Raw genomic sequence first — 15,465 nt, forward strand, 5'->3', positions numbered from 1 at the left:
TATTTTATTAAAAGTTGTTGTTTTTAGACAAAGCAGAAGGTGTGATGTTTTCACCACGAAATTCGACACAAAAATACAAAATTGGAGTATCACTTAGCGTAAAATGTTCTCTTTCTGACTATGGCATCCCACCCTCAACATTATATTGGTATCGAAATAAAAGACCCATTACTGTTAATACTGAGGGAAATTCCCTTTATCTGAATATCTCATCGGTAAAAGCCAAGGACACAGGAAATTATACTTGTGAGGCAACCAATAATGTTGGAAATATATCAAAGGTTTTGACGATATTTGTTATGGGTTAGTATTGATGTTTAGTTTTTTGTGCTTGTACTAGATCATTTAAGTAAAAAAGTGCTTTAATTTTGCAACAACAAATGTTAGAAAGTTTGAAAAATTCAAATAATTCTCTGTCTATATAAAAAATAGATATGTCGTAGATATTGTCGTTTTTCTTTTTATATTTCTTAAAAACTGTTGTACCAGCTATAATGTTTTATCTATCAAAACTGAGAAAATAAAAGATAGTAACAATAAATGAACCTAAATTAAATGAATTTCACCATTAACTTCATTCTAACCAAAACATTATGAATACATATATATACATAATAATTTTACATTGTCTAAGACATTCCTTATAAATGATTTTAATATGATTTTTTGCCTGTGTTCCTGTAGAACTATGTTCCTTTTCTTTAAAATGTGAAGCTGCAAAACATTTTGACTAGCATTTGAACTTCATTGCATTCTTGGTTAATACAAATAAGACCTCAAATCGCCATTTTGTAATTCCACTTTAGTAGTTTTGTAAGTTACCATCGACTCCACAATCTAAATATTGTCTTATCTTATACAAACACACAATTAAAATTTTCAATGCATGTACGTTTATAGAAACACCAGGAAGGCCACAAATGTTGCAACTTGTCTCTAAAACATCACATTCCATCCAAGTAAGGTGGAAAGCACCAGTAACAGATGGTTACAGCCCAATAACAAGCTACAAAGTTTATCACAAAGAGAATTCAACAACGAGTTTCATTAAAAACACTGTGAATGATAGTTTAAAGTTTAACATTACTAATCTGAAACCAGGAATGTTTTATGATGTAAAAGTTCAAGCTGGAAACAGCATTGGTTTTGGTCAAGAAACAGCTGTCGTTACTCTTACGACGAATGAAACAGGTAGATGATTGGTGTATCTGCTGTGTTTGTATTTTACAGTTTTGGTAAACAATGATTGGTTTTAAAAGGTTAATTTTTCATTGCCTTCCAGAAATTTTTTGATAGATTGTTGATAAACCGTGTTGATGGTCTGAGTTATGCTTGTGTTATCTGTAACTACCCCTTTCACTCTGTTTGCAAATTTAGCTAAGATTTCAAAAGTAGCACACATCAATAGATAAATTTATATTGACTTATTGCAAGCTGACCTTTTCATCTTAACCAAAACTATAACTAAAAGAGATTTTAATACGACGCTACAAGGTTTTAATGTATTTGCCTTTACAATAGTACAAAGTTTACAAGATAGATATATAGTAACATTGGTTTGACTCGATATTAAAACCCTCAATGTATCACTGCATTCTTCGTTGTGTTTTTAGCACCAGAACCAGTGAACAACATATCCATTATTACTTCACAACAACATATTATAGTGAGGTTTTCTTCATCTCAGAGTATCAATGGCATACTCAAAGGATATACTGTATGTGTTAAGCATTTTCTGATAAATAAATGATCTTTGTTGGAATATCATTTAGATTTTCACGCAATTTGTCAAAAAATAAATAAATGAATGTACGAATGAAAATAAAAACATTTAGTTGCAACCCAATGCAATTTAGTTGATTATACACAACCTGAAACTTTTATACTTCTGAGATATCGCTAGCCTGGAATTTACATAACCCTTATCATCAACCTCAAATGCCAATGTCTGCTAAGGTTTTTTTAATCATTACACAAATACGTCCTTTTCGCGTAACGTTTCCCAATTGAGTTGTTAAAAATATAAAAAATGATTTATTCAGTACATCAAAGAAAGAATATGTGTATGTACGACATATATAAATCTTTCCAACGTTGCATGAAATTAGTGATGGTAGTTATAAGTAAATAATTTTCAATCCATCCAGGCTAAAATTATGAAGCTACAGACTTGAGCTAAAGTTCATTAAAGCTCTTTTTTGTGTTGTTTTATAGGTATTTTATCGACGTTTATCCTCAAACAAATTACTGCAAGCAGCATTCATTTCTCAGCCGCCGATTTCAGATGTAAACATAACTGGACTCGAGCTGTATACAGAATACGAAGTCTTAGTTATGGTCTCGAATACTTTGTTTAATACGACATCGAACAAAACGGTTAGAACTCTGGGAACAGGTTTTTTTTTTTCATGTTTTATTTTATATTAGGGAAAAAACATGCAGGTTTACTAATTTGAGGACAAATTAACATAATACATATTGTCTCAATAAAAACTATAATTAGGAACAGTTTGCGATCATTCTGCTCATATTACAGCTTGCGCATAAATCTACATAATTTTTTTCATTTCCCTTCTTCTTTTTTAGTCCCTTAATTGGCTTATCTCTTACCCTTAAAGGTACTGTCCGATTAAAAAACAATATCTTTTCTTTTGTTTTATTAAGTATCAAAAATAACGAAGATTGCACTCTTAAACAACAAAGATTTATCCAATACTTAGCACCATCGTTTGTTTGTTTTGATCTTGCTGCACTAGCCTACCATCTTCACGAACTTTCGAACGCGGCAAAAGGACTGGGTCAATTCATTATTCAGCACATTTTTGCTTGTGACGTAGTTACCTGGCTTCTTATTAGGCGAACCCCCCCGACTTGCGCATCGAACGACTAAATGTTTATTTATAATTTTTTTCCTTTGTTTAAAAAAGTTCTTCATGAAGATAGAAATGAATGAAAATAATTCGCAGGTTCTAGGATTTCAATTCGAGCCGGAAAGAACAGTGAATGATGAGCTAGTTCCGACTTTTCAAGACGTAGACGAACATAACATTGGAAACCTTGTTGCTCCTACTCCTAAATGTGAGAGGATGCCCTCTGAAGTGTAGAATGTTTTTGCTGTCACGAGACAGACTCTCAGTCTTTTTCAGGATTATTTGAGTAGGTGTGCGATGATTCGCACGTGTAAATCAAGTAACCCGTGCGATGTAAAACGCACGTGCAAAGAATGTTACGCCTCTCAATCTTAACTTCCTTTTCTACATGTCCGAAATAGTATGCATGACTATACTGTCATTTTTATATTTATTGTTAATTTTTCACAAGCAAATAGGCAAAAATATGCTTTGTTTTCAAATTAAAAAAAAATCTTTATCCACGTGGCTTAAATAAAACTTCAAAATTCATTCAAAAAGTTCAGCTACACTTTAACAAAATTTTTACAGAAAAAAATTTATACCGCCCGTGGGTTTCGGTTTTACAGGCATAAAGAAAAAATTTATTAAATTCGGACCTGCTATGGTTTCCAATTATTTTGTCAAATGAAGAAATTATCTACAATTAAATCCATGATAAAATGTCTATTCCGCCTGTAAGTGCAGTTTTGCAGACTTGCTTCATCCGTGCTCCGTCGGCGTTCACCTCCGCATTAGTTAAGAGCCGCATGGCTGGATTTCTTGTGTAAGAACTGGTTACCAACGACGAAGGGGCCAGGCAAAAGAGATTTATGTCTACGTAGTTCTTTTAACTAACTCAGGAGTCGGTGAATTAGCTAGGATGGTCAGGTTGGCTATGATAAGGCTTGCTCGTGGATTAAAAGGACCAGGACTATTCAATAATTTCTGAGATCTAAAGGTGTCCGACCAATACGGAAATCTATCGGACGTTTTGTCTGACGACTGTCCAAAAATTATTTCGAGGGCTGCTATCGCACGCTACAAAATGGATTTTATAGGTTGATTTTGAAAACTCAATATTTATTTTTCAGGCGTGCGATTAATCACACGCCTGAAACGATTTAGGCGTGTGCCAAGGCGTGCGCGTGCGATCGCACGCCTCTCCTGAAAAAGACTGGACTCTATTAAATATTTTCAATTACATGGTATAAAAGTTTCTACTCCTTCATGAGTAATTCTTAGATGCGAGTGTGATTGAGTAATATTGTAATATTTTTCAGATAAAAAATGTATTACGGAACACGAAGAATTCCGAGCGGTGGTTTTATTGAAGAGTACGCTGTGAACATCTTTGGTGGCACTCCATGACAGAGAGTTTCAAACGACCACCTAGTTACCAGCCCCCACTCCCCTCCTTAACATCCTTTTCTTTCCTCCGTTCAGATATTTTTCTGACTTTTGGTTTTTCCTTATACGGAAGATTTTTTTTTGGATCCTTAAGCAGCGAAAAAAAAATTTTATCCTGTTTTTTTCGACTGTTGTTAGTGCAATTCACAACAGCGCACCACGACATTATTCTGCCTCTCAACCTTACTGAATGTGCGATCTGAGTCTAATCTCTCTGTGGCGGGACATCTAGTGAAGAGGAAACTAATTTTTAATTATTGATTGGTTGTCTTTAGAGTAGCTGAAACAACTATGCAACCCTAAGGCTAAAGTCATATTGAACTTCAAGTGTTATTAGCGAAAGCTTCTTACTTAGGTTCGTACAGAATTAGCACAGTGTGTGTTTACCTTAAGGTCTAGACACATCTCTCGCCTTCGATTTTTTAATTCCATATGAATAATTCATAAAAAGCGGTCTTTCACAATTCAGGGGGTAAAATTACCAAAATTTTTAAACATATAATAAAATATCAGCCCTGGCCCACGTTTTATCTATTTTGGTCAGTTCGGCGCGCGACATATTATTTCAGCCTCGCTTTAGTGCCTATCATCCGCCATCCATATAAACAATCGAAGCGAGAGACCGCATGCTTTTTTTGTAAACAAGAATGAGATATTGTTCAGTTGGTGTTAGAAAAGAAAACAAATAATTATTTAATTATTTTATAGAAATTAGTTCCAAATAAGAATTTTTTGTCAAAATTTTAGTTGATTTTTAATCGGACAGTACCTTTAAACTCCCCCTCCCCCCCAAAAAATTTTTTTTTAAACATTGGGCTAATTACTTCATACTGATTTCTTTAAGTCGACTTAATTTTGCATCTTATCACTGAGAACAAAATTATTGTAAGAAGGAAGTACGGCGCCTTGCAAACAAAAAAACAGTACGAATTTCTCCTCCCTGCCATCTTAAACTTGTAATTCTATCTTCCTCGTTTGACTCTAACATGTCGAGCAGTTTTTTATTATTATTATTAACAATTTCTTTTACATTGACGTGTAAAAAAAAATAAAAAATTCTAGCTTCTCGGGAAAAGTCGCTAATTAAAGTCAATGAAGAAGGCAATTAATTTAGTTAATTTGACTTCTTTGCTTTGCATACCATCATCCTGAAATAAAGGATGGTTAGACTATAGCTTTTATTTTTGAGATCCTATATATTGCAAGGGAGTGGTATGCCAGAAAATTCGGGAAAAAAACAACAACAACAAAAACAAACCGCAAAATGCTATAAATACTAAATAAAAGTCTGCCTGTCAAATAAAACCTAATCCATTAATATACGGTTTGCACAACCTACAAGGGCAACTTTCTGGATTCCATTTCCTAATTTTTGACTTAAACTCTTGTAACGTTTCAGATGTTTTTATATTTGATGGTATCATCTGCCACAATTTTGGCGCGAAATTTGAGATAGTTTCAGTGCCTTAAGTAGACGTTTTTGCTGTGCGATAGCAAAGTTCTCTTTCATTTCTCAAATTATAAGTGCTACTACGGAACAGAAAAATATCACTTATTATATCAGGTGAGAGTTTGTTTTTAGCTTTATATATTTCTATAGCTAGTGTTTCAAGATTTTTTTCGTGTATCGTTTTTGATTTATCTCTATGTAACAGTTCCTTAAATGTTGATGTATGGTCACAATAGATTATTCGAAGTGCTCTTACATGCAGATTATTAATTCTGTTATTCAGTGTTCTATTGTGGAACATCCATATCAAAGGACAGTAACTGAATTGAGAGGTAACAAAAGCCTTCATAATAACTCTTCTTTTTTGAGTATCCATGTAAGGTGCAACACGCGCTAACGCATGTAGTTTTTGGCTGGTTTTTTGACATAAGTCCGTTACATGCAAATCAAATTTTAATTTCCGATCAATTTTTATCCCTAACAGTTTCTGTTGGTCACTGTTTTCAATGTACGTGTCTCCAACGACAGCTTTTGTATCAAGTGGTAAGCTAGAAAGAAGATGGCTCTTTGCTTCATTGGCTTTCATACCGTTTTCAGCAAACCATATAAACATTCTTTTTGCTGTTTTTTTCAAGGTCTTCTACAACTTGATTTTTATCAGACCCATACGTATATGGGGTGTTGTCATCTGCGTAGCTAGCTATATCAGTTTCAATCGTTATCAGAAATAAATCTATCAGGAAAACGTTGAAGAGTAGTGGGCCTAAAATAGACCCTTGTGGCACACCAAATAAGATGTCCAGTAACGTACTAAATGAGTTGTTTATTTTAACTCTTTGTTTCCGGCCAGTTAAATAGCTATGTATTAATCTCAAAGCATCCTTGTCAAACCCATAAGCGTGCAATTTTCCATTACAAAAAAAGATTACAAAATTTTGAGTTGTTTATTTTAACTCTTTGTTTCCGGCCAGTTAAATAGCTATGTATTAATCTCAAAGCATCCTTGTCAAACCCATAAGCGTGCAATTTTCCATTACAAAAAAAGATTACAAAATTTTAGCAGTCTTATAATGTATTAATGTATTCATGGTTTACTTCCAATATGCTAATGACGATGTATTTTTTAGCTCCCAAACCCCTTGACAAAGAACTTCCAAAACCTTCTGAAGATGAAAGAAAGGAAACGTCGTTTGCTATCAATATCGTCCTGTTTGAAAAAACGGTTGGTGAAATTGCGTAAGTAACGTGTATTTGTTGTGCGCTGGATAATTTGAGAATAAAAATTTGTGGAACTAATTAGTGTTGTTTTGTTGTCAACTTAAAATGACTTTCTATGTCTGATATGTGACATTCTTAAAGGTACAAAAAAGGAGGGATATGCATTTCGCAAAACAGCTGTTAGAATTTTATTCAAATTACTGATTAAGTTTGTCTGCAACAAATTTGGCAACACTCCCAAATTAATACCTGGGAGAATGTTTTTTTTATATAGGCAAGTGAAAATTCAAAATCAGGCTGGCTTGTGCGAAAAACACAATCAGGCTTAGAGTATGCTTAGGTTAGGTTTATCAAAAAAAATAATAAAAACTTAAAACCTTATTGGATGGGATAAAATTGTCCTGACTTTACCTTAAAAAAAACAGCGAAGACACTAAAGTATAGTAGGCAAGTTCAGACAGTACTGGTGTGTTACTTTAATGTCATTGTGTACTTTAGGGGAAGAAACTTTTGCGGAAAGAAACTTTAGTGAATCGAAAAATTCACAAAATTTTTGCATTTTGGGAACTGAAACTTTCACGAATGAGCCTTATTATATATTTCGCGAACATAAACTTTCACGAATCAATAATTTTCAAGATTTTCGAACTTTTCTAAATTACGAGAAATTTCCTTAGATACTATCATATTAACAAAAAAATTAAAACTGGTCAATCGTGCCTAGTTAAAACATCTTAGTAAAGTCATAAATGCAACGTATTACCTTATGAGTTATAAGAATATGAAAAAAATGTAATCTAAAATCCAATCCTCATCGTCAAACATGTCAAATGCATTTCTCGTCTAATTAAGAATGTTAAGCCACCTATTCGTATTCCTCTTCTTCTTCCTCATCGTTTTTGTCACTTTCTTCCTTTGACCCAAACATATGAAGCTCCTCTATCGATAAAAAAGCAGTACTACTCAAAACACTATCGGCGCTCACCCTTGGTTCAAGGTGGAATAGAGATCGCTTGCAGCGTTTTTTTAAAACTCGAGCTACTTAGAAAAATACGTAGCTAGCAGAAAAGTACTTGGACCTTGAAAAAGAAGAATGTACTGAGCGAAATACTGAGCTGCTTTGTAACATATAGACTCAGACTTATCTATCTCCAGAAGGGAGGTAATCGAGAGCAAGAGGCAAAGAAAAGAAAGTTAGCAGGCCAAAAAACTTAATGACATAAAAATGATGCTAGGTGTTACTGGTCAAATAAGCTCAAGTAAAAATCAAGGACAGAATGGAGAAATTATCGAATTAGATCAAAACGGACTTCCATCCTTTCATGTAACTTTTTAAGGTTATTCAGTATTTATGTAAAAGATTTTGAGAAAAAAAAAGATTCCTACACATGCTTAAAAATTCACCTATCTGAGCCTGAATACGGTAATAAGTGTTATGGTTTTTTAAAAAAACATGCAGAAGTTAAATAACTCGCCTACCATTTAAAAAAAAATTGTCAACAGTTTATTGGTTCCTGACTATTTTTTGTAGAAGAATAATACTGTTCATTTTTGTCCTTATAATTCCAAACTTAATGGATGTTTTTAAAAAAGATTTAGCATATCACATTTTGTATAAATGTCAAGTGGAAACTGCAAGCTACACTTTTCAACGTTACCGATTTTAGTTTCACTTGGTGCAAAAATTCGGTTTGTCATTTGAATTTGTACGAAGTTAAATCGTACTAGAAATGTAATTTCAGGTTTTTTTTTGTTTGTGTATCCAAATGCTATTCATGTTTTACAAAAACCTGGCCTGTTTTTAGCCATTATGACGTCATAGTCTTTAAAAAGACTGCCACCATGAAGAAATCTCCGAATGAGTATAGGAACGACGAAATAACATTTAATGTGGTGGGACGCTTGTACAATCCGAAAGATAATGAGTTATTTGTTGTTGGTGACAGTAACACTGGAAATAGAATAAAAAGACAGCTTGGTGGTAAGCTTTTTTGTGCCCAGAATTACCCTAATGTTGGTTGACTAAAATAACGTGTTTGGCATGGCTTTCTTTTCATGTGAAACTTTGTACTTCTTATCTTCATCTATTGAATCAATATACTTCTTATGTTCATGTATTAACTCGATGACAAACTAAAGCATTTGTTTGTTTAGCCTAAGTAAATGATTTCAGGTAAAGTTTTTTCACGTGATTTAGATATTAAAAGCTAATTAACTAAATACATTCACTCGGTCAGTAAAATCATTTAATTTATTTAAAGTTATTTGGAAAAATTAGAAAAAGCAATTTTATCTAAAAGAAATTCTGCTTGCTTTTCTGCTCAGTATTTTTAAATGCTTTGAAGTGTGTCGTTGAGATCAGTTATGTCCACAATCTGCGATGAAAGTGCTTTAATCGTAGTTGTGAACAGTGAGTTAAAAATTTATTTGCAGCACCAAAGAATCCTCCACTTGAAAAAAATACGGAATATGTGGTATTCGTGAGAGCCTATGTGTCTGAAGCTGTTTACCAGAGCTCACCCTGGTATCCGTCTGTTACAACAAAAGGTGGTGATGATGACGATGATGACAGTAAAAGTAAGATTTTTGTGTACGTAAACTTTGTTTGAGTAAGTTTTATTTGTTATTATGTACAGTTATCGTTGTGTTTGCCGTTGTAGTGGTTGTCGTTGTGGTCGTTTTGAAGGATTTCCCAACCGTTTTTTTTACTTGCCGTAGTCTTTTTGTTGTTGTTGTTGCTGTTGTTGTATTTGTCGTCGGGTTGTTGCTGTTGTTGCTTTTGTCGTTATCATTGTTATAGTTGTCGTTGTCATTTCTTTGCTTGTGTTTGTGTTTGTCTTCGTTTCGTATTATTTTCGTCGTGTCGTAGCTGTGTTTTTAGTTATTATTGTTTTGTATGGCGTTACCATTGCTGTGGTTGGTGTAGTTATTTTTGTGTTCGCTGCCGTCGTCGTCGCCTTTTGGTATTGTTTTAGTCTTCGTGTCGTACCTGTGTTTGGCGTTACCATTGCTGTGGTTGATTTAGTTATTTTTGTATTCTCTGCCGTCGTCGTCGTCTTTTGGTATTGTTTTAGTCTCCGTGTTGTACCTGTGTTTGTCGTTACCATTGCTGTGGTTGATGTAGTTATTTTTTTTTAAATCGACATTTACATATATTTGCCACAAATAAACATAAATGTAGTTATTTTTGTGTTCGCTGCCGTCGTCGTCGTCTTTTGGTATTGTTTTAGTCTCCGTGTCGTACCTGTGTTTGTCGTTATCATTGCTGTGGTTGGTGTAGTTATTTTTGTGTTTGCTGCCGTCGTCGTCGTCTTTTGGTATTGTTTTAGTCTCCGTGTTGTACCTGTGTTTGTCGTTACCATTGCTGTGGTTGGTGTAGCTATTTTTGTGTTCGCTGCCGTCGTCGTCGTCTTTTGGCATTGTTTTAGTCTCCGTGTTGTACCTGTGTTTGTCGTTATCATTGCTGTGGTTGGTGTAGTTATTTTTGTGTTCGCTGCCGTCGTCGTCGTCTTTTGGTATTGTTTTAGTCTCCGTGTTGTACCTGTGTTTGTCGTTATCATTGCTGTGGTTGGTGTAGTTATTTTTGTGTTCGCTGCCGTCGTCGTCGTCTTTTGGTATTGTTTTAGTCTCCGTGTTGTACCTGTGTTTGTCGTTACCATTGCTGTGGTTGGTGTAGTTATTTTTGTGTTCGCTGCCGTCGTCGTCGTCTTTTTGTATTGTTTTAGTCTCCGTGTTGTACCTGTGTTTGTCGTTATCATTATTGTCGTTACCATTATTGCTGTCTTCTGTCTGTTTTTTGTTATCGCGTTCGTTGTTGTCCTAACTGTTATTGTCTTTCTCGTTGTCGTTTTCGCTGTTGTTTGTTGTCGCTCTCGTTGATGTATTTGTCGTTGTTGTAGTCGTCATTGTGTTCGTCTTTATCATTGTTGTGTCGTTCTCATCGGAACGTATTTAATTTCGGTATTCGTTTGCGCCATTAATTTTGTTCTCTTACTTCGTCGTCGCCGTTGTTACCTCAAAAATTGTTTTTCTTTCTTTTCTAGAGACGAAGATTGTCGTTGTGATAGTGGTGTGTATACTGCTGGCGATCGTCATTCTTGGAGTTGTTCTGTTTTATTTCTACCGAGATCGGATTAAGCGTAACAATAATATTAACATTTCAAGGGGATCAAAGAAAAAATACAAATCTGAGCAGGGTGAAGAAATAAAAATGAATCCAGCTACATCATAATTTGGGACTTGTTTTTAAATGTTTTTAGAACTGCTACTATCGTTCGTTTATATACGAAGTACATCACGAAACCACAATATATTACGGTCAGTACGTCCGGCGTGCGACGCTCTGTAACCGGCTAGTACGTGATCACCAGGTTTCCAGCTAGTACGTGATAATCAGGTTTCGTTTTTTTCGAATAACCTATCAACAGTTTGGTATCGCTTGGTTTATTTAAGAAAGCGTCTAAAATTCTAGGTTTTAACTAGTTTCACGGCTGTGCGAGTATCAATTATTGACTGGTGGGTTTTGTTGCTTCGATTTTCTTTTTTGTGTTTAGTTCAGTTATTATAGAGTATAAAAGTTATAATTTATTCGGCGAAAACTCACATAAGAAAAATATGGGGCCAGCTTTTTTAAATCAATCAATCGGGGGGATATGAAGATACATGGAGAGGTGGAAGTGTAGATAGCACAGTGATGCGTCATGGGTCAATCCCATTTGACTGCAATTTCCGCTATACGCAAAAAGCTCCCAAGCTTTTGTGTGAGCGCTTGCATACTTAGAAAACATATCTATTTTTTTCAAAGTGCGCACGCGCTAACAGCGCGTCAGGTTTTTGCGCTTTAGCAAGAATTGCAGTCAAATGGAAACAAACCCTTATATACCCTCCTCTACCAGTGTACCAGGATGAGGGAGATTTTTTTAGGGTTCCCACTCCGAAATTTTAAAAAAAATCCTAAAAAATAAAATTCTAAATGATCCTAAAAAATCCTAAAATTTCCTGATTTTTAGTGAACAATCTTCTTAAAATGGATTTTTATTTCTGGAATATAAATCCAACATATTTATATTCTGCCTCAGCTAATGCGGAAATAAAATCTGATCAATTAAATTTGTCTCCCTTATTCAGTTTGACGTCCTTGATTCTTGTAATTCTAAGTTCAGTTTTACGAATTAAACTTATCCTAAAATCTCCCAAATTTTTGTATATGCTTTCACCGCTGATCGCAAACACCTCCCAAAACAACAGCCTCCTAATCCAAACCTCCCAAATCGTCCTAAATAGTGGCCTGATCTCGGTTTAATTTTTGTGGTATTATGGTCTGCCTTTCCCCTTACTAAAAACTGATATCTAATCTACGCTTTGCTTTTCAAGTGTGAAAAAGGCAATAGGTGCTAATTATATTAAGTACTACGCATGCTTGATCTTATATTTTTTTAGAGTGATGTATGTTTAACGTTTCTTCGGGATAACATTTTATAATTATTGATTTAGTATTAGAATCACATATTACTTTTCTCATATTTTGCACAAAATTTGTATTTATTAACGAATAAATTTGCTATTGGGTATTAAATGTACATAAAGGGTATATTAGAACTCACTGTTGAAGACTTAGTTTGTGATCTGTAAATGCAAAAAATTCGTGGCGGCGAAAATTCATCCTACACAAATTAGATCTTAAATGGCCAAGGCGGAAATTGTTAAAAAGCTCTCCCAGGACTTTTTTTCGCATGCTTATATGTGACCCTGGGAACGAGATTGATATCTTTTCGGCAGTCAGCCTCGTCACGAGGCCTCTTTTTGGATTTTACAAGGTAACAGTATCCATGTTGTATTTAATTTCGTTTATTGCATCCTAGATTACATGTATGAAAGCCTCTAAGAATAAATAATTTATACCAAATCACTTCGTTACCAGGACTATTCCTCAGTATCAATGAAAAGCTAAGAATCAAAGTTGTCAAATACATTTGATTTCAATGACTTTATGAATGACCTATTTCGATAAAAAAGAGAATACAGAAGAAATAAGAAAGAGAAGAATTACGAAGAATTACAACATCGCCATACTCCTGTGAAACGGTTCGTTTTTTTCTTTCTTTTATAAATTTTGCACCGTTTTTTCGTCTAGTTTTTAAGAACATCTTTAGAATTTGTCCGTCCTCGGTAAATAACCAACAGGGCTGTACAAAAAAGAACCAAACTAGAATATTTTGTTATAAGTTATAGTAAGTGTGTTAACTTAAACAGGTTAATAACATTTTGCGATCAAAAACTTTAGTCAATTTTTCGGATTCGCGAAAGTTTATTCGCGCTAAAATTTTCTTTTAAGTCAGTTCGCAAACTTATATCCATGCAAAGTTTTTCAATCAATTCGTCAAAAGTTTATGCAAAAAATTATCATTAGCAAAAGTTGTTGTTGTTGTTGTTGCTTTTGTTGTCGTTGTTGTTTTTGTTTTTGTTGTTGATATTGTTGTTTTTGTCGTCGTTTTTGTTGTTATTGTCGTTCTACATAAAGAATACCTAGTTTATTTTCTTTTGTTAGTTTTCGTCACCAAGCAACCAACACATCGACATGTCCAAAGTTGCTGCCGTACATATGATGAAATACATTATCCTGACTCTCACATTTTCTGCGTTAGTTATTCTGTGCGTTTCAACCGCTGCAAGTAATTGGGTACAATCTAAAGCCGATTCTTTCATAACACAAGGTCTCTGGAAGTTTTGCACCACGAATATCAAATGCGAAAGAATTGATGATCTCGTCAAAATCGATGGCTGGTATAAATGCATTCGAACATTGTGTATTTTTGCTGTACTTTTAACCTTATTTGGTCATGTATTGACCATTTTTAGTATTAAAAACGACTTCAAAGCGTCCTATTCGTCAGTTCCACTCCTGCTGGCTGCTTTTCTTCAGTTTACTGCAGTGATGATTTTCACAGATATGATACATATGGAAGGGATTGAGTTCGGATGGTGTTACAAGCTAGGTTGGGCTGGCCTCACTGTTGCAACACTTGCAGGATCGTTCGGAATACTTACCGACAAATGTTGCATGCCAATTATAGAGGAATAACGAATGTTACCATATTGATCGAAACTTCTTACCAAGAAGGTATTGAGTTTTCATTTTTGACTCTGTACCTTAACCACCCAAATTATTTCCTTAAAAACAAGAACGGATTGGTACATATAAATTTTCATTGCTAAAGTGATGCTTGTTACAATGGTCGTGCTGATAAGAGACAAGCAACCGTGAGTTTGTCCGTCAATGAATTATTTACTCTGCGAAAGTCCAATTTTAAATGAACAGACGGAATACAGGTATCACATAAGAGCATCAAACAAGACACCCTTGCCCTTCACTAAAAGATTTTAGATACGTACGCTATATGCGTAGTCCATAAATTTATGGAGCATAAATATACATAATAATATTAAATAAAATCTGAAAAAAATATGACTGTGTGTATTATATTTTTATCCAACGAATTTTTCCAGGTAACAATAAATCTACATTTTTGTTTTTCACTAAAACATCCGAAACTCTCCCCACCCTCTGTTATATTTTTTTTATTGCGTAATATTTCTCCATCAGTTACAACCTCGTACTTAGGGCTCTTTTTCTCTTCTAGCAGAAAAAGAGACCTAGGGACAAGGTTGAATTAGGTCAGTGTTATCATAGCAACAGTCCTTCGCCACATTCTATATAGATTTTGATTATTTAATAAATGAGCCGGGTTAACGCACAAAAGAGCAAGCAAAAATGTTTTTTAAAAAAACGAACGATGCACTTTTTTGAAAAAAAAAATATCAATTATCAAGTAAAGGTATTTACCAGCGACCTAAGATATACAGAATGGCAAAGGCACCAACTATTCCAATCGTTACTTGACTAACACATAAACACATCTAGAGATAGGAAAAGGCGGATGTTAGGACAGATCCCCTTAGCACTTTACCATTCCACGTCAAATTATGGATCATCCACGTCAAATCAACGATAGAAGAGTCTATAAAATCCGTTAGCACCTACGAATGTCCGGATCCGCCCCAACCCCCCAACCCCCGCCGTGTCCCCCGGGCCCCCTCCCCTCCCCATGGGTCCCTACCCACCCTCATCTGTCGTGCCTTATAATTTATAGTGTTATGTGTGTCTATAATGTCCTCTTGCTATCGGAAAGCATACCATATGCTAAATGCCGCGGTAAAAGATAAAATCAGAGCAATCTTCTCATCCTCGTGTGTACTACTCCTGGTAGCATCGGTAGCTACAACATCGGTAGCACCAACATCGCCGCCACCGGTAGCTCCGGTAATGTGTTTATCCGCGGTATCCACGGTATCCACATGTTTCACGATAGTGTGTTTATCAGGATGATCAGGATGGATATCGGTATGGACCGGCGTCACGGATTTATGTGATTCGGTAACATTGACCTTTCGATTGATACCAATGGTAAGATCTTCACCCGATATCAAAATCTTGTTGTT

General features: G+C 34.8%; 2 protein-coding genes across 6 annotated transcripts in view; both read left to right on the forward strand.

Moving 5' to 3' along the window:
• The window catches only part of LOC130648370 (hemicentin-1-like), a 32,411-nt gene extending 19,833 nt beyond the window's left edge, over window positions 1-12,578 (forward strand). For 3 of the 5 annotated variants that reach the window (XM_057454400.1, XM_057454399.1, XM_057454402.1), the window contains 8 exons: window positions 28-303; window positions 901-1,191; window positions 1,614-1,717; window positions 2,215-2,395; window positions 6,876-6,984; window positions 8,772-8,947; window positions 9,400-9,543; window positions 11,010-12,578. In XM_057454400.1, the coding sequence (XP_057310383.1) occupies window positions 28-303; window positions 901-1,191; window positions 1,614-1,717; window positions 2,215-2,395; window positions 6,876-6,984; window positions 8,772-8,947; window positions 9,400-9,543; window positions 11,010-11,197 (1,469 nt within the window). In that variant the 3' untranslated portion in view covers window positions 11,198-12,578. Of the gene's footprint in view, window positions 1-27; window positions 304-900; window positions 1,192-1,613; window positions 1,718-2,214; window positions 2,396-6,875; window positions 6,985-8,771; window positions 8,948-9,399; window positions 9,557-11,009 lie in introns of those variants that run through there. The other 2 variants (XM_057454401.1, XM_057454403.1) reach the window with 2 other exon arrangements.
• Window positions 12,579-13,543: 965 nt separating this feature from the next.
• Window positions 13,544-14,047, forward strand: LOC130649311 (uncharacterized). Its single transcript, XM_057455570.1, has one exon. The coding sequence runs from the start codon at window positions 13,544-13,546 to the stop codon at window positions 14,045-14,047; it is 504 nt and encodes a 167-aa protein (XP_057311553.1).
• Window positions 14,048-15,465: the final 1,418 nt, after the last annotated feature.

Source organism: Hydractinia symbiolongicarpus, chromosome 7, assembly GCF_029227915.1.
Source record: "Hydractinia symbiolongicarpus strain clone_291-10 chromosome 7, HSymV2.1, whole genome shotgun sequence".
NCBI lineage: Eukaryota > Metazoa > Cnidaria > Hydrozoa > Anthoathecata > Hydractiniidae > Hydractinia > Hydractinia symbiolongicarpus.

Bases quoted from the DNA above. Each gene is read 5' to 3' on its own strand.
- LOC130649311 (XM_057455570.1), top strand. From the start codon at position 13,544: ATGTCCAAAGTTGCTGCCGTACATATGATGAAATACATTATCCTGACT.